The sequence below is a fragment of the Myotis brandtii genome, unplaced genomic scaffold (genome assembly GCF_000412655.1).
Source record: "Myotis brandtii unplaced genomic scaffold, ASM41265v1 scaffold163, whole genome shotgun sequence".
Lineage (NCBI taxonomy): Eukaryota > Metazoa > Chordata > Mammalia > Chiroptera > Vespertilionidae > Myotis > Myotis brandtii.
In genome coordinates this window covers 769,833-788,486 of record NW_005355962.1, presented here as the reverse complement: position 1 = coordinate 788,486, position 18,654 = coordinate 769,833, and the positions used below count along the sequence as shown (strand labels likewise).

Genomic DNA, 18,654 nt, shown 5'->3' with positions numbered 1-18,654 from the left:
TTTTGGGCCAGCTTTAGCTCTGAGGCCTCGCTGCTGAAAAGATGGATACAATGTTTCGGTCCGGCTGGGTTTCAGTCCGGCTGTTTTCTGGGGTTTTGTTTACCTTCTTATTTGCAACATAGTATATAGTTGCTTAGAGTTGCAACTGAGAGGCTGGCAAGTGAGGCGGGGAACGTTGGAGTCTGCAGCAAGCAAGCCTCGTGCTCGCTTCAGTGCCTGGCTGCCGGCCGCCATCTTGGCTGACAGTTAATTTGCATATACTCACTGATTAGCCAATGAAAAGGGTAGCGGTCGTACGCCAATTACCATGTTTCTCTTTTATTAGTGTAGATTTGATAATTAAGCTACTTTGCAGCAATAAATCAAGGAGCGTAGAATGAAAATTTTAAAGATTAATAGACTCTACTTAAAATCTCAAAATTAGAGTGCTCCTCCTGGCTCCGATGCTTCCCTGAGCACGTTCCTTGAGCGTGTCAGTCCCTCTAGACTAGTTTGCTCACTTGTAAACACAGATGATAAAGTGGATGAAAAAATGGGGTTCTGTGGGAAGTAACTTCATAGGGTGATCTGATCATAAATTCCTAACTGGGCAGGTCATGGTGGGGGGTCACGCCCACACCTATAACTTCTTTAGTAAAAGGTTTATCTTTGCCTTAAGTAAACCCTGCCCATCATTGCCGTGTATCTAGGTTAACACACCTTTGAAAAACCAGAAGTGATAGAAGGAGACTCAACTTGGGGTGGTGAACACACCATACAGTACACAGATGATATGTTGTGGAATTACTACTATGCACCTGAAACCTGTATAATTTTGTTAACCAGTATCTATCTATAGGTAGATAGATTAGATTAAAATAAAAAATAAATACAGAAAGAAAGTCCAGAAGTAATAACCTGGAAGGGGTATTAACACTCCAGACAGCACACAATCTTGTTAACTATCCTGTAATACAATCCCTGTGTTGCTTCCTCCCACCTTCATGCAATCTTCCTTGTTCCCTCCTTAATTTCATATGCATAAAAGAAGCTGCAAAGCTGTTATTCTCTGGAGGATTTAAGATCTTGCTCCTCAGCATGTACCATCAATTTGGCTCAAATAAACTCTTACGAAAATTCTCTACAGGTTTGACCAGGTACTCAAACTACGGCCGGCGGGCCACATGCAAATACAAATATTGTATTTGTTCCCGTTTTGTTTTTTTTTTACTTCAAAATAAGATATGTGCAGTGTGCATAGGAATTTGTTCATAGTTTTTTTTTAAACTATAGTCCAGCCCTCCAACGGTCTGAGGGACAGTGAATTGGCCCCCTGTTTAAAAAGTTTGAGGACCCCTGTTACATCAACAATAATACTTCGGGGTTGGTGCACTAAAGCCCCAGGACCGAGTTTGGCACTCTGGGAGGGAGAGAGGGGGGAATCCCTGATGACACTGGTGCCTCTCCCTCCACTGTCCCAAGAGGGAGGGCTGATGGGACAGTAGGAGTAGCAGGAACCAAAAACTTTGACAAATGCTGAATTAGAAATAAAAATCATTTGGCCTTTGCTTCCAGTGGGAAGGAGCCAAAATTCCCAGGCCTTGGGGAAACTCTGTTCCAAGGGAAAAGTTTGCAAACAGCAAGATGCAGTGTGCCTGCCCAGGAGCAGGGCAGCTCCCGAGGCCACGGTGACCCCACCGACCGGTGCTTACAGTGATGTCTGCCTTCTGGAGCCCCTCGGCTTTCTTCGGTGAGGACAGGAAGTGATAGTTGGTTGAGCTCAAGGGTTTGCTGTTGGCTGACAGGTAAAAGGAAACCACACAGCTCTGCCGTGTACAATGCCCACATCTCTGCAGCATTGCAGACACCGGCTCCTGATAGAGGAGGACAGCCTTCCCTGCTCTCATCACAAGATCCGGGGTCCTGTGAGAGCACACAGGCTCCAGGGAACTCCACCTGTGCACTCTCACCTGAGGAGAAACAACACAGAACAAAAGCAAACGTTCCTGGGTTACTACTTTTTTAAGAGGAAAATAGTCATAATCATTGACGAAAGTCAGAACAGCAGGAATGGTTAAGAGACTATGAAATCCGGGTTTAACCTCCGCCCCACCAAGTACTAGCTGTGTAACTAAGCAAGTTAATCAGGTTCTCAGAGTCTCTGTTTCTTCCTTTGTAGCATGAGAATAATAGCAGCACTAACTCTGCGGGCTGTTGTGAGAATTCAATGAAGCGATCTATGGGAGGCAAGTACCCAGGCACCGCCATTACTCCATAAGCATGACCTATGCTCAATGTCCTCCAAACTGCTGCTGCCCAAGACGAGTTTCTACCCTTTCTTTTCGCCTAGCACTGTTTTCAATCCAAGTTTACTTTTCCACGTATGCATTCTCAATAAAGCTATTTCCTGCTTTCCATGATTATCAATAAGCTTACATTTAAGTGGCACTTTATAATTCAGTTGCATCTAATTCTTTTATCCACTACCCATAGGAAGCCTTTTAGAAAATAGGCTGGCCCGCTGACGTTGCTCAGTGGTTGAGTGTCAACCTATGAACAAGGAGGTCAGGGTTCAATTCCTGGTCAGGGCACATGCCCAGGTTTCAGGCTCAGTCCCCAGTGGGGGGCATGTAGGAGGCAGCCCATCAATGATTCTCTCTCATCATTGATGTTTCTATCTCTCTCTCCTCCTCCCTTCTTCTCTGAAATCAATAAAAATATATTTTTTTAAAAAGAAGATAGGCTGGTATCATTTTACAGATGAGGAAACTGAATCACTAAGACATTGGGCTTAAGGTCACAGAATAAACAACAGTTTTACCCTGAAAAGAGATATGCTGACTCTGGGACAGCCCATTTTCTACTCCAGGCGCTAGAACCATTTTGGTACAAATTAATTTCTCTTTTCTGTTTCCTAAAAGAAAAAGCACCAAATAACTAAAGAAATAACCTAAAACTCTCCATCACAGAGAGAAACGCCAATCAACTTACAGTGAGCGTCACCATGCGGTTCGAGTGAAGGTCTGACACCCCGTAGACAAAAAACACTCCTTTATCCTCAAAACCCACTGGCCACAGTGGCGCGAAGAAATGCTGAGCGAAGTAATGAAGCATTTTCCACTTTCCTCCGTATTCTAAAAAACAGTCAGGAAAGTTAGGAGGTGGGCAGGGCCAAGCCGTCAGTCAGAATCATCACCCACACGACCCAGTGAGTATGAATCTGTCATGATCCTAAGGACTGAGAGTGGAAGGGAGACCCAGAAAGCTCAGGAACCCACGTTTGCTGAGGGCTCTGAGCAGTTTGGACGTTACCACGTATTATCCTCACATCTGGGGGATGCACACATTAACAACCATTTTCAAATGAGGAACCAGGGGCTCAAGCAGTTAGGTCAAACATGCCACAGGCCCATCTTTCGGGCCCAGAGCTGACTCCTTGCTTCTGGGAGCTCAAGGCGCCCCTGCTCCTTTTCACTATACACATGTGAAGAAGGAAGCCAGCAGCACCGGCAGGGAGCACCGGTTACGAACAGTCCTTTGTAAGAATGACTTGGGGCTCAGTCTCCTGTTCCCATGAGCACAGTCCTCTGAGGGAGACAAAACAAGCTCTGTCACTAATGTGGCCGGCAAGTTCCGACTGCAGAACACCCAGCCGACAGCAATTAATGACAGTGCCTCACATACAGTTACAAGGTGCCGAGGACCTGCAGAATGCTGTGCCCTGTTGGCAAGTCTAGTATGCTAACCCCACAAACTAAAAAATATTTCGCCCTGGCCAGTGTGGCTCAGTTGGTCGTCCCATGTGCCGAAAGGTTGCCAGTTCGATTCCCGGTCAGGACATATGCCCAGGTTGCAAGCTCAATCCCTGGTAGGTACATGGTGAAGGCAATCGATTAATGTTTCGCTCTCACATGGATGTTTCTCTCCCTCTCCCTCTCCCTTCCTCTATAAATAAATAAGTAAATACTGCCCAAGTGTCTCTAAACAGTATCTCTTCATCCTGTGTTAAGGGCTATTCCCCCCATGCTCTACCTGTGATTCTCATCCAATACCCTTTCGTCTGGTTGGTGTTGATAAAGAGTTTAGCCAGATTAACTTGATCAAAACTCCAGTGCCCCTCAAGAGGTGACCTGGCACTAATCAAAGCCTGTGGAGAATGGGGAAATATACCATGGATTTCCCCATAGCTGGTTTAAGGCCTTACCCAGCAACATGGTCTTTTTACTTCACGGCTTTGCCTCATTTTTGACCCCAAACTTTTGTTGGTATTAACTGAACTTTGCTTCAAACCACCTCGGGTGAAGGCCAAAGATTTCTCATTACTTCTGGATGGTTTTTCATGTAGCAAAGAAGAATAATTCAAACTGCAAGTGCCATGCCAGTCATCTCACCAATTGCTAGTTGGACTGCTTCAGTTGAGAACCCTTCCTACTTGGACTTCTGACTACAACCTCCCCTTTCAAGAGATAAATAGGGCAGAATAAAGATGACCTCATGGTCTTAAACGGGAGTCAAGCAAAGGGACATTTTAACACTTAGTGGGGCCAACCTTCCACATGGTTGAAGTCTCCTAAACGGAAGAAGAGATGCTTACGTAAATGCTCCTTTGCCTTGGAAAGTCCTCTTAAATAAATTCAAATCTAAGCAATGATTATGACACGTAACTGAGATCTCCGTGCATGAATCTACACACCTTGTTAGCCCGCTTTTGTGACATTGCCCAGCACAGAACTCATAGCGAGGCTGCCTCTCAGGCTCCTGGAAAGACTGTGAAGGTAGTGGGTGGGGGTCCAGTTCATTGACCAGCTGCTGGAGAATCTCCTTACCTCGGCCTCTGGGTTTTCTCAGCGCCTCTCCCCACAGATATTGCTTTCTCTCTCACACACAAGGAATGCTGAAACACTTACCTAGAGAGGCCCAGGAAGGAGCCTGCCAGATGTCATTCAGCTGCCAATACAGTGCCCCCATGGTGTGCCCTTTTCCGTCCACTATCTCGCTGCGACTGCGGCGGTAGAATTCAGTTTCTGTTTTGACACACTGGGCCTGCATCACCTGAGTCGGGGAGAACATTCAAACACAGGTGTGATTGTTTGATGTAGGCTGTCCAGATCTGAGAAAATTACAGACTGTTTGTTTTTAAAGCAAATGGAATAAATCAGAGAATTTGATTAGCATTACATATACCACTATTATACTAGATCTTGAACTACCCCCTTAGCATGAGAGAAGCTATTGTCTGTAAAAGCTGGTTGGTTTGGAAGGCTTGGTGTTTGGTTCATTATAACAATTGGGTAATCAAAGAAGCAGGACGGTGTAAAGGTTCTTTGCTAACGGTAGTGTAGGCAATGATGGGAAACAAAGACTTACTCCAGAGCAAATGCTATATGTAGTGAAACACTAAGGTTTTGCAGTGATGGGCTTTACTAACATTTGCAGAGCTGTTTTTTTAAAGCTTTATTAGAAAAAATTCTGTAGGAAAAATACCTTTATTTTGAGTCTAATCCTGACCAATCCCTATCCCCGTTTTTCCTAGTCAAGCAATTGTTTTTATATCATGACTTTTGAGAATGTAAAATTTCTTAAGAATGCAATTCCTTCATCATGGCAGAAGAGATGGTAAACTGCAGCAATGAGACAAGCGAGTTTAGTTGTTTAAGAGGCAATAACAAATTCATGTAGGAACCTTAATTACTGCCATTATCATTGAAAATCAATCTCTTTTATTGCTGCTGCTGCTGAGACTGTGGGTGTCACATGCTCCCAGCTTGGAGTTGTAGCTGGGAAAGGCTCATAAATGGGAGCTCATTAGGAGACGTCACCAAGGGGAACCCGGAGAGATGGTCAGGGCTGCAAGGATTCCTCAGTCAGAGGAAAGGATGGCCTTAGAGGAAGAAAGAAGGTTTGCATATCTGGTCACTAGAAGACTAAGCCCAGATGCCTTCTTATAAAGCTGGGAAAACAAGATAAAGATAGAGCCTTTAGACCAGTGATGGCGAACCTTTTGAGCTTGGCGTGTCAGCATTTTGAAAAACCCTAACATAACTCTGGTGCCGTGTCACATATAGAAATTTTTTGATATTTGCAACCATAGTAAAACAAAGACTTATATTTTTAATATTTATTTTATATATTTAAATGCCATTTAACATAGAAAAATCAACCAAAAAAATGAGTTCACGTGTCACCTCTGACACGCGTGTCATAGGTTCGCCATCACTGCTTTAGTCAGTGGTTCTCAACCTTCCTAATGCCACGAACCTTTAATACAGTTCCTCATGTGTGGTGACATCCAACTTCATTGTTACAAATTGAACATAATTAAAGCATAGTGATTAATCACAAAAACAATATGTAATTATACATGTGTTTTCCGATGGTCTTAGGCGACCCCTGTGAAAGGGTCATTCGACCCCCAAAGGGGTCGCGACCCACGGGTTCAGAACCGCTGCTTTAGATAAATGTAGGCTGGCTAGGGAAAAAGTCATAGATGAAGTGACGACTTACATGAGGCAGAGCCATAAAATTCCAGAAGGGTAAACCAAGAAGAAATTGTGGCCATTTAATAAATATTTATAAGCACCTACAGCATGTGTTACAAGCTGGCAATGGTAAGCCCCTCTCTCAGCCAAAAAGATACAGCCCACCCTTGTGGAGCTTATTGGTTTATGTAGAAACAGGTCTTAATCCAAGAGTCACACAAATAAAGGTGAACTTTAAACAGGAATGAGTGCTAAGGAGGAGAGGTATGCAACGTTAGAAGCTTGGATGTTAGGGTGCAGCTGAGGGATGAGGATTGGCCTCAAAGAAGAGGAAAAAGGAAAGGAAAGAGGCAGAACCTTGCTGCAGAGAGGACAACATGTGGTTGAGGAGAAGGCCCGAGTGAAGAACTGCAAGAAGGCTCAGGTGCCCAGAGCACAGAGAACTGGGAGCCCCAGGAGAGAGGCTGGGGAGAGGCGGGACCTGGGAAGGTTTTTCTGTGCAGCCTAAAGGCCACTGGAAGGCACAGAAGCTTTTAAGCTAAAGGGTGACGGACCAGAGTTGTATTTCCAAAAGACAACTCTGGCTACAGAAAGGAGAATGGATTGCAGGGGGCCAGAATGGATTCAGGGACACCATGCAGACAGCTATTAAAATCTTCCAAGCAAGAGACGCCGTTAGCTGTGAGCAGATAAAGAAATGTGCTTCTCATTCAGGAACCAGACCACCGGGACCACAGGGAGGACCACAGGGAGGATCACAGGGAGGACCACAGGGAGGACCAAAGGCAAATACGCTAAGAAACTAAGAATCTCACACACAAAGCAGCAATGGGGCCAACTCAAAATGATCACAAAATACTGTCTGAACGCAGTAGTCTAACACTAAGTCAGAGGGGGTGCAATAGAAAAACAGACCGGAGAACTGTGCTTTATGTCAGTCAAGCTATCTGCAATTAGGGTCAGGATCTCCAGCCAAGATCCTTGCAAAAACATCATTGTCTCAACTGAAGAAAGCAATTTATCTACCTCTAGGCCTAGATTACTGGCACAGGAATTAAGTCACTTGAGTAAGCATTCACAGATATGTTGAGTTACTGTATTGTACAAAATTAGTGTTGTGGAGCAACTTCTAAAAAGTTCAGTAATGATGAAGCAACCAAGAAGTGAAATCTCAGTAGAAACTAATCTGAGAGCAACACCAATGATCAATTCACGTCCCCCATCAGCACGGAAAGTAACCTTTATGTTTGTTTCAAAGAGTTGCTGAATCTGAACTGTTTTAAATCACCCGAGCTTCCAAATAATGCCCCGCCAACCCAGCTATAATTGGCCTATGACACAACATCCAGTCCCTGTCCCTGTAGCAATTACACCTGAGGCCCAGAAAGACAAGAAATCTCTGTCTTCATCCCAAGATTCCTGCAAAAGCAGCCACTGCTTTATGGGCTGTGTGAGAATGGAGCACCAAAACAACAAGAAAACCCACTGCGTGGGAAAACATATTTGCCAACGTCATATCTGATAAGGGCCTAATCTCCAAAATTTATAGGGAACTCATACAACTTAACAAAAAGAAGATAAACAATCCAATCAAAAAATGGGCAAAGGATCTAAATAGACACCTTTCAAAAGAGGACATTCAGAAAGCCAAGAGACATATGAAAACATGCTCAAAGTCACTAATCATTCGAGAGATGCAAATCAAAACAACAATGAGGTACCATCTCACACCTGTCAGACTGGCTATCATCAACAAATCAACAAACGACAAGTGCTGGAGAGGATGTGGAGAAAAAGGAACACTTGTGCACTGCTGGTGGGAATGCAGACTGGTGCAGCCACTATGGAAGACAGTATGGAGTTTCCTCAAAAAACTGGAAATGGAACTTCCATTTGACCCTGTGATCCCACTTCTAGGAATATATCCCAAGAAACCAGAAACACCAATCAGAAAGGATCTATGCACCCCTATGTTCATAGCAGCACAATTCACCATAGCTAAGATTTGGAAACAGCCTAAGTGCCCATCAGTAGATGAATGGATTAGAAAACTGTGGTACATCTACACGATGGAATACTATGCTGCTGTAAAAAAGAAGGAACTCTTACCATTTGCAACGGCATGGATGGAACTGGAGAGCATTATGCTAAGTGAAATAAGCCAGTCAATGAAGGAAAAATACCACATGATCTCACTCATTCATGGATAATAAAGACCATTACAAACTTTTGAACAATAATAGATACAGAGGCAGAGCTGCCTCAAACTGATTGTCAAACTGCAGTGGGAAGGCCAGAGAGGGTTGGGGGGCAGAAGGGAGGGGAGTAAGAGATCAACCGAAGGACTTGTATGCATGCATATAAGCATAACTAATGGACATAAGACACTGGGGGGTAAGGGAGGGCAGGGGATTGGCAAGGGCGGGGGGGGGAAGACATATATGTAATACCCTTTGTAATACTTATTATAATATTTTTTTAAAAAGAATAAAAAAAAAATTTGAGTTTTCAGTCCCTAAACTATTCCAATTTTCAGAACTCCCTGCAATAATTATTTATTTCTGTTCCCAAGTTCCTTGCTGTAATTTACCTTTTGTAATTTAATAGGTAAATATTAATAATGCTTTAAATTTTTAAATTAAAAATTTTTTAATGCAAGCAGAGCGTCTACCTTTGCAAGCTCTAACTGGTCGCCTATCATACCGTAACTTAGTGTGAAGGGGAGAAATCAAGACTCTTTAGTACTCTGGGCTCTGCATGGTGAAGTACACTCAACAGACAGATGGTGCCGTGCCAATAACATGGACCTGGGTTTACTCAAACCAATGGGTGCCTGTCAGGACTAATAAATGGCATGTTTGTTCAAAAAAGTGCAGAAAGCCACTTCCCACTATTCTTCTAAGGGAAGTTGTACAATCCTAGATCTCTGGACTCTCTCTGGAACTGACTCTTTCCCTTTAAAATTGTACCTATATTTGTACACCCATGCACACTTTCCTAAAGAGGGCAATCTTCACATATTTAAAGATAAATGCTTAGTCATTTCCAAGGTTACTCAGTCCCAATGTTAGCAGACAAATCTTATTTTAGTTTCAAAAATATGCCTATATTCAGCAGCTTGCCTGATTACACTCATGAAATCAGTCTCCTTAGAGAAACAGATGGTATGGTAAAAAGAAATTGGACCAGGACACCAAGACCTAAGGTTCCAATTCCAGCTCTGCTCTGTGATGGAGGTTACCAGCTGTCTACAAAAACCCATCCTCCCCTTCCTTCTGAGTGACAGATTTGTAGGTGACCTGCATGTTCCAGAATCACACTCCAACCCTTGGAACTAGGAGTAGCCATGTGGCTAAGTTCTCCTAACAGATGTGATTTATATCCTTTATATAATTACTTAAAGTTATCTTGACAATAAGAATCTTCCAAGAAAGCCATTGTCCTAAACTAAGATATAATTCACCCTTTGAGTTTACAATTCATTGGGGGTTTTTTTCTATATTAAGTTTATTGGAGTGACATTAGTTAATAAAATTATATAGGTTTCCAGTGTACAATATACATCATCTGTACATTGCATTGTGTGTTTACCACCCATAGTCAAATCTCCCTCCACCACCATATATTTGACCCCCTTTACCCTTTACTACCTGCCCCCACTGTTGTCTGCGTCCATCTATGAGTTTCTGTCTGTCTTGTTTGTTCATTTGTTGCTTTCAGTTTTATATCCCACATGTGAGTGAAATCATATGGTTCTTGACTTTTTCTGTCTGACTTTTTTCGCTTAGCGTGATATTCTCAAGCTCTATCCATGCTGTCGCAAATAGAAGTATTTCATCTTTTCTTATGGCTGAGTAGTATCCCAGTATTTATATCTACCACATCTTCTTCATCCAATGATCTATCAAGGGACACTGGTTGTTTCCATGTCTTGGCCTCAGTATAGTTACTGGTTGTACATCACTTAATTCCAGCATACTTTCACCACCCCAAAAACAAACACCGTAATGGCTAACAGTCACTCCTCTTTCTTCCCTCTTCTTTGCTTCTGAAAACACTAATCCACTTTACATATTTAAAGATAAATGCTTAGTCATTTCCAAGGTTACTCAGTCCCAATGTTAGCAGACAAATCTTATTTTAGTTTCAAAAATATGCCTATATTCAGCAGCTTGCCTGATTACACTCATGAAATCAGTCTCCTTAGAGAAACAGATGGTATGGTAAAAAGAAATTGGACCAGGACACCAAGACCTAAGGTTCCAATTCCAGCTCTGCTCTGTGATGGAGGTTACCAGCTGTCTACAAAAACCCATCCTCCCCTTCCTTCTGAGTGACAGATTTGTAGGTGACCTGCATGTTCCAGAATCACACTCCAACCCTTGGAACTAGGAGTAGCCATGTGGCTAAGTTCTCCTAACAGATGTGATTTATATCCTTTATATAATTACTTAAAGTTATCTTGACAATAAGAATCTTCCAAGAAAGCCATTGTCCTAAACTAAGATATAATTCACCCTTTGAGTTTACAATTCATTGGGGGTTTTTTTCTATATTAAGTTTATTGGAGTGACATTAGTTAATAAAATTATATAGGTTTCCAGTGTACAATATACATCATCTGTACATTGCATTGTGTGTTTACCACCCATAGTCAAATCTCCCTCCACCACCATATATTTGACCCCCTTTACCCTTTACTACCTGCCCCCACTGTTGTCTGCGTCCATCTATGAGTTTCTGTCTGTCTTGTTTGTTCATTTGTTGCCTTCAGTTTTATATCCCACATATGAGTGAAATCATGTGGTTCTTGACTTTTTCTGTCTGACTTATTTCGCTTAGCGTGATATTCTCAAGCTCTATCCATGCTGTCGCAAATAGAAGTATTTCATCTTTTCTTATGGCTGAGTAGTATCCCAGTATTTATATCTACCACATCTTCTTCATCCAATGATCTATCAAGGGACACTGGTTGTTTCCATGTCTTGGCCTCAGTATAGTTACTGGTTGTACATCACTTAATTCCAGCATACTTTCACCACCCCAAAAACAAACACCGTAATGGCTAACAGTCACTCCTCTTTCTTCCCTCTTCTTTGCTTCTGAAAACACTAATCCACTTTGTTACTATGGATTTGCCTATTCTGAACATTTCATATAAGTGGAATAATGCCATATGTGGCCTTTTGTGACTGGCTTCCTTCACTTACCATGTTTTCAAGGTTCATCCATGGTGTATGTATCAGTATTTTATTCCTTTTTATTGCTGAATAACATTTCATTGTATGGATATGTACCACATTTTTCTTATCCATTCATCAGTTGATACATGTTTGGGCTGTTTTAGCTTTTTGGCTATTATGAAAAATGCTATGAACATTTATGTACAAGCTTTTGTGTCAACACGTGTTTTCCATTTTCTTGGATATATACCTAAGAGTACAATTTCTGGGTCCTATGATATTTCAATATTTAACTCTTTGAAAAACTTTTCCACAGCAGTTGTACCGTTTTACATTCCCACCAGCAACATACGTATAGGGTCCAATTTCTCCACATCCTTACTGTGATGGTTAACTTTCTGTGTAAACTTGACTGAATTAAAGAATGCCCAAATAGCTGGTAAAACATTATTTCTGGGTGTGCAACCTCCCTATCGACCCTGCCTTGAGTGTGACAGGGGGCGGGGCCCCAACCCCCCAATCGGCCCTACCCTGAGCGTGACTGAGGGTGGCATCGCAACCTCCCAATCCGCCCTGCTCTGTGCATGATAGGGGGCGGCGCCCCAACTCCCCAATCGGCCCTGCTCTGAGCCTGACCAGGGGCTGCACCTAGGGATTGGGCCTGCCCTCTGCCACCCGGGAGCAGGCCTAAGCCAGCAGGTCGTTATCTCCCGAGGGGTCCCAGACTGCGAGAGGGCACAGGCCGGGCTGAGGGACCCCCCCTTCCCCCCCGAGTGCACAAATTTTTGTGCACCGGGCCCCTAGTATTTCAATATTTAACTCTTTGAAAAACTTTTCCACAGCAGTTGTACCGTTTTACATTCCCACCAGCAACATACGTAGAGGGTCCAATTTCTCCACATCCTTACTGTGATGGTTAACTTTCTGTGTAAACTTGACTGAATTAAAGAATGCCCAAATAGCTGGTAAAACATTATTTCTGGGTGTGACTGTGAGGATGTTTCTGGTAGATTGAGTAAAGAAGATCCACCCTCACCAATGTCAGTGGGCATCATCCAATCAGTTGAGGGCCTGAATAGGCAGAGAAAGGGCGAATTCTCTCTCTCTTGTTGAATTGGGGCGTCCAACTTCTCCTGCCCTCGGACATTGGAGCTCCTGGTTCTCAGGCCTTCAAATTCCAGGACTTGCACCAATGGCCTCTCAGATCTCAGGCCTTCAGACTCAAACTGAATTACATCACTGGCTTTCCTGGTTTCCCATCTTGCACATGGCAGATTTTAGCACTTCTTAGCCTCCATAACCATGTCAGTCAATAACTATAATAAATCTCCATATATACTAGTATTTTTACTTTCTTTTTTTTGTTCTAGATATCTCACTATCTATGTATCTCAGTGTGGTTTTGATTTGCATTTCCTAGCGACTAATGATATTGAGCATCATTTCATGTACTTACTGGTCATTTTCTTTGGAGCAATACCTATTCAAATCTCTTACCCATTTTTAATTGGGGTATCTTTTTCATTATTGTGCTGGATTTTTTAAATGATTTTTCTTCATCTATTGAGATGATTATATGGTTATTTTTTCCTTTATTCTATTAACAGGTGTTTGACTTTCATATGATGAGCCATTGTTGCATTCCTGGGATGAATTGCAGTTGATTATGGTACATAATTTTTTTAATATGCTGCTAGATTTGGATTGCTAGTATTTTGTTGAAGATTTTTCCTGTCTATATTTATAAGGAATATTTATCTATAGTTTGCTTTTCTTGATATGTCTTTATCTAGTTTTGATACCAGAGTAATAACGGCTTAAAAATAAGTTAGGAGGTGGTTTCCCCTCTTCTATTTTTTGGAAGCGTTTGTGAAGGATTAGTGTTAATTCTTATGTTTTTTAGAATTCACTAGTGAAGCCATCTTTGTAAAAGGACATTTTTATTTTTATTACTGACTCAATCTCTTTAATTATAGATTTTTTTCAGATTTTCTATTTCTTCTTGAGTCAGATTTCATAGCTTGTGTCTAGGAATTTGTCCATTTCATCTAGGTGATATGACTTATTGTCATACAATTGTTTATAGTATTCCTTTATCGCCCTTTTTAGTTCTGTAAGGTCAATAGTAATGCTTCCTTTTTCATTCCTACTTTAGTAACTTGAGTCTTCTCTCTTTCCCCCGCCCCCCGGGCTAGTCTGGCTAAAGGTTTTTTATTTTGCTCATCTTTTCAAAGAACTAACTTTTGGTTTTGTTGATTTTCTCTATTATTCCAATAAGGTCTATAGTATTCCTTTATCGCCCTTTTTAGTTCTGTAAGGTCAATAGTAATGCTTCCTTTTTCATTCCTACTTTAGTAACTTGAGTCTTCTCTCTTTCCCCCGCCCCCCGGGCTAGTCTGGCTAAAGGTTTTTTATTTTGCTCATCTTTTCAAAGAACTAACTTTTGGTTTTGTTGATTTTCTCTATTATTCCAATAGGGCCTTTTTTTTTTTTAATGTACCAAATTTCTGATGTCTATTCTACTTATCTGCTGAAAATAGATGTTTTAATTCAACCAAATACCTCAGTAGTTATAGAATTCCTCTTATCACAATTGTGATGGTATATAATTTTAAAAGTGGAAACCTGCTCCATATATTGCCCTGAGAATTTTGACAAAAATACTTAGTCTTTCTGAGTCTCTGTTTTCTCACATAATAAATGGAAATAGTAACACAGATGTCTGGAGATGTTAGAATTACATGAGGAGGCATAGACAAAGCACCTCATCGCCTGGGGCCAGTCATTGAATAGACACTCAAAGAATGCTGATCATCTGCCTGACTGCTAAATCACATGATGCATATAAATATAATATACTAGTATGTAATAGACTATGTTAGTAATCTCACTTTCATTCCTCTCAAAGCTCAGCATGGCCTGGATCTTCCATCATGACTCAGTGATGTTTACCAAACAAATAACTATTCTAGGGTAGCAACTGTCATCAACACCTGGGCCCACTGAGGCACAGCCTGCCTTTTGTTCTTCTTGTGATCAAGTTACTTGCAACATGGGGAGATAAAATGGACCCCTAAAGAATATGAATCTCTCAAGGACATCCTCAAGCATCTAGCCCCCATTACACACTCAATAAGTATGTGAAAGAATAAATAAAATCACTAGAGGGGATATGAGCTAAGGGGTTAGTAAAGACTGTCACTAGCCCAGCTTCCTCTCTAAGAGCCTAGTAAGAGGCCAAGCTGCAGAGTAAGTCACCTAACAGTTAGTTCAGATGTGTCGGTGTAGCTAACCAGTCCTCAGCTAAGCAGTGAGGTGTGTGTGACACAGCTGACGAGGGTGTGCCTGGGTATGTAGGCTATGCGGAATACAGTACAACAGCATGTGGTAGAAGAATAAAAGGTGAGGAAATATTCGTTTGGAATATTAGAAGAATTAAAGAGGTAAGAGCCTCCCGGCATACCTGTGCAGTTTATAAGATAAAGAGAAGATAGGGAAGCATCTAAACGTGAAGAAACTTATTTCCTCAGCTAAGGTTTGGCTCAGTGGATACAGCATTGATCTGTGGACTGAAGGGTCCCAGGTTCGATTCCTGGTCAGGGCATATGCCTGGGTTTCGGGCTCGATCCCCAGTGCGGGGCATGCAGGAGGCAGCTGGTCAATGATTCTCTCTCATCATTGATGTTTCTATCTCTCCCTCTCCCTTCCTCTCTGAAATCAATAAAAAATATTTTTAAAATAAAAGAAAGTTATGAAAAATAATGCTTAATAGGATGTTTTGAAAAAGTGGCACACAGGCCAGTTCCCTGTTCTTCAGAACAGTATGGCAGTCTGTGAGAAAAACAACAATGGGGGCAGTGGGAACAAAGAAAATGGACCACAGAAGGTTTTACACGGTTAAAGGTGACTGTTCTAAAATCAAGGTAGTAAGAGGGGGAAACACTTTTTACCCCAGCCTTCTCTGTTTGTCTTTCAGTCAAGAAAATCCAGCACTAAAAAACAAAAAAATCCTAATTTGCATTTTTTTTTCATCTTACATCCCATCTAATATAGCATAAAGTCCCAAGGTGGAACCAGCAAAGACAGGTACAGTTGTGAGCCAAGGCCTGATGGAACATTAGTACTCAATTGTCAGACAAAACCATCACCAACAAAAACCAGCAACATAGAAGTACACTTGCCCACCCAGTTCCTAACTACCTCAAATGCTAACAAGTTCAGAAAGAATTCTTTCTGTCAGTTCTCTGAATATGGTTTTGAGGAAACAGAATAAAATATCAGTCATAAAATGAACAGCTGGGAGGAGGGAAGCCAGCATGAAAAACAACAGCTGAAAAGGTTCACACACACACACACACACACACACACACACACACACACACACAGAAGCCAGCATGAAAAACAACAGCTGAAAAGGTTCACACACACACACACACACACACACACACACACACACACACACACACATACACACGCACACACGGATAATCTTGTTTCATATATTAAAATTGAGAGACTTTTATAAAATATTCGTTACAAAAAGCTAATAAAAATGAAATGTAACACTTTCAAAGGATCAGATATCAACCTTATCTTTACACTTGTGTTCTGTGAGGTAATTTCATAAATTACACATCACAATGGCAAAACTTCCCTAACTGATAAGATTATTATTGAAACTTTGAAATTCTCTTAACCAGTTTTTTTGCCTTTTAACAAAGGGTATTCTTTTGGCTTACAGTTTTCTGCTTCAGCTTCTATCTGAGGCTTTGCATTTTCATACGGGGAAAAACTGATGAGGGTGAGCATGAGTTTAGATAGAAATTGGTACATTTTTAGGCGCTAAGATGCAAAAATGTAAATGTGATCATGTTTGACAAAAAACTTGTGATCTATCTCAGATCAACTCACATGACTGGGATTAGGCTCTTACCTTTTTTTCTCAGAACTTGAAATGGCAAAACAACAAATAACAAAGCAGAGGCTTTAATATAGTTTCACATAGTTCACAGTTTCATGAAATTTTAGCAAATAAAAAAAGTAAAATGGAAACATTCAAATGAAATTATTATCCAAAATTCAGTTCAATAGTTTCGTAAAAAGTTAAGCATAAGTTTCCTACATAACTCGGGAATTTCACTCATATATTTCTATGTTAGAGAAATTAAAATACATGCACAAAGATCTGTATGTAAGTATTCATAGCAGTATTATCATAACAGTCAAAAGTTAGCAATGATCCAAATGTCCCTCAACTAATGAGTAGATGAATAAAAGATGGCATATTCATTCAAGAGAATACCATTTAGCAAGAAGGAGGAATGAGGTATAGATATATACTGTATCATGGAAGAACTTCAAAAACATTATAGTCAGAAAAAAAAAGCCAAATGCAAAAAGATCACATATTGTATGATTCCAGTTACATGGAATGCTGAAAAAAAGTAAAATCTGTAGAGATAGAAAGCAGATTAATGTTTGCCTGGGGCTGAAGGGGAGAAAAGAGAATGAGTGCAAATAGGCACAAGGAATCCTTTTGAGATATAAGAAATGTTCTAAAATTGGAACCTGGGACAGTTACAAGACTTGATAAATATAGTAAAAACCACTTCATTGTACACTTAACATGAGTGAATTTTATGGTCTGTCAATTATATTTCAATAGAGCTGTTTTAGAAAAAGTCTAGGAAGGTGCAAAATGTAACATACACAGATCATAAGTGTACAATCCAGTGACTTTTAACATATGTTTACACCATGGAACCAGCACCCAGATCAAGATATAACAGTTTTAGTACTCAGGACAGTTTCCTTGTACCCTTTCTTATTCGTAGTTCACCATCCCCCTCCACAAGAGTGGGCACCACTAATTTGTTCTCTATCATCTGGATTCATTTTGTCTATATTGAAACTTCAGTGTTTCTTTTGCTCAATATAATGCCTATGAGATTCATCCAAGTTGATGCTAATATTAGTAGTTCATTGTTTTTTTATTGCTGTGGAGTATTCGCTGTAGTATAAATATACCACTATTTGCTTATAAATTCTTCTGTTAAAGAATATTTAGGTTGTTTCCAGTTTGGGGGTATTATGAATAAAGTTGCTATGAACACTTGTTTTAGATGTCTGTTGACAGACGTATGCACTCAATTTTCTAGGGTATATAGCTAGAAGTAGAAATGCTGACTCAAAAGTAAGCAAATGTTTAGCTTGGGTAGAAATTGCCATAGCATTTCCCAAAGTGGTTAAACAAATTTCCACTCCTACTAACAATGTCTACAAGTTTCAAAAAAAAAGTTTCAGCTGTCCTACCTCCTCACCAACAGTTGGTAATGTCAATCTTTTTAATTTTAGCCATTGTGCTAAAATTACACTGCGAGTAGAGGTATCCTGGCATGGCTTTAATTTGCATTTCCTTGATTAAGAATGGAATTGAGCAGACTTTCCTATACTTTCTGACTATTTGGATATTGTCTTTAGAGAAGTGCCTATTTGAAGCTTTTGTCCATTTTTTAATAGGTTATCTGTCTTTTTCTTATTGCTTTATAGAAGTTCTTTATTGTATAATATACAAATCTTTTATCAGGTATATGTATTACAAATATTGTTCCCCAATCCGTGGCTAACCTTTTCTCTATCTTAATGGTGCTATTGATATACAAATGTCCATGTTAATGAAGTACAATTTATCATTACTTTCTTTCACAGTTATAGTTGTTACTAGAGGCCCAGTGCACAAAAATTTGTGCACTCAGGGGGTCCCTCAGCCCGGCCTGTGCCCTCTTGCAGTCTGGGACCCCTCAGGGGATGTCCACCTGCTGGCTTAGGCCTGCTCCCTGGGGGATCGGGCCTAAGCTGGCAGTCAGACATCCCTCTGGCAGCCCAGGAGCCCTTGGGGGATGTCCACTTGCCAGTGGGGAACAGGCCTAAGATGCAGTTGGACATCCTTAGCACTGCTCCCGCCACCACTACTATGCTGGTTTGTGGCTGAGCAGAGCTCCCCCTGTGGGAGC

General features: G+C 41.1%; 1 protein-coding gene across 1 annotated transcript in view; it reads right to left on the bottom strand.

Moving 5' to 3' along the window:
• MANBA (mannosidase, beta A, lysosomal) overlaps positions 1 to 18,654 on the bottom strand; it is a gene marked incomplete at its 5' end in the record, with an annotated part of 117,379 nt that overhangs the window by 4,410 nt on the left and 94,315 nt on the right. Inside the window, 3 exons of the mRNA XM_005862299.2 lie at positions 1,692 to 1,949; positions 2,971 to 3,113; positions 4,887 to 5,031. Coding sequence (XP_005862361.1) covers positions 1,692 to 1,949; positions 2,971 to 3,113; positions 4,887 to 5,031 — 546 coding nt within the window. The remainder of the gene's footprint in view (positions 1 to 1,691; positions 1,950 to 2,970; positions 3,114 to 4,886; positions 5,032 to 18,654) is intronic.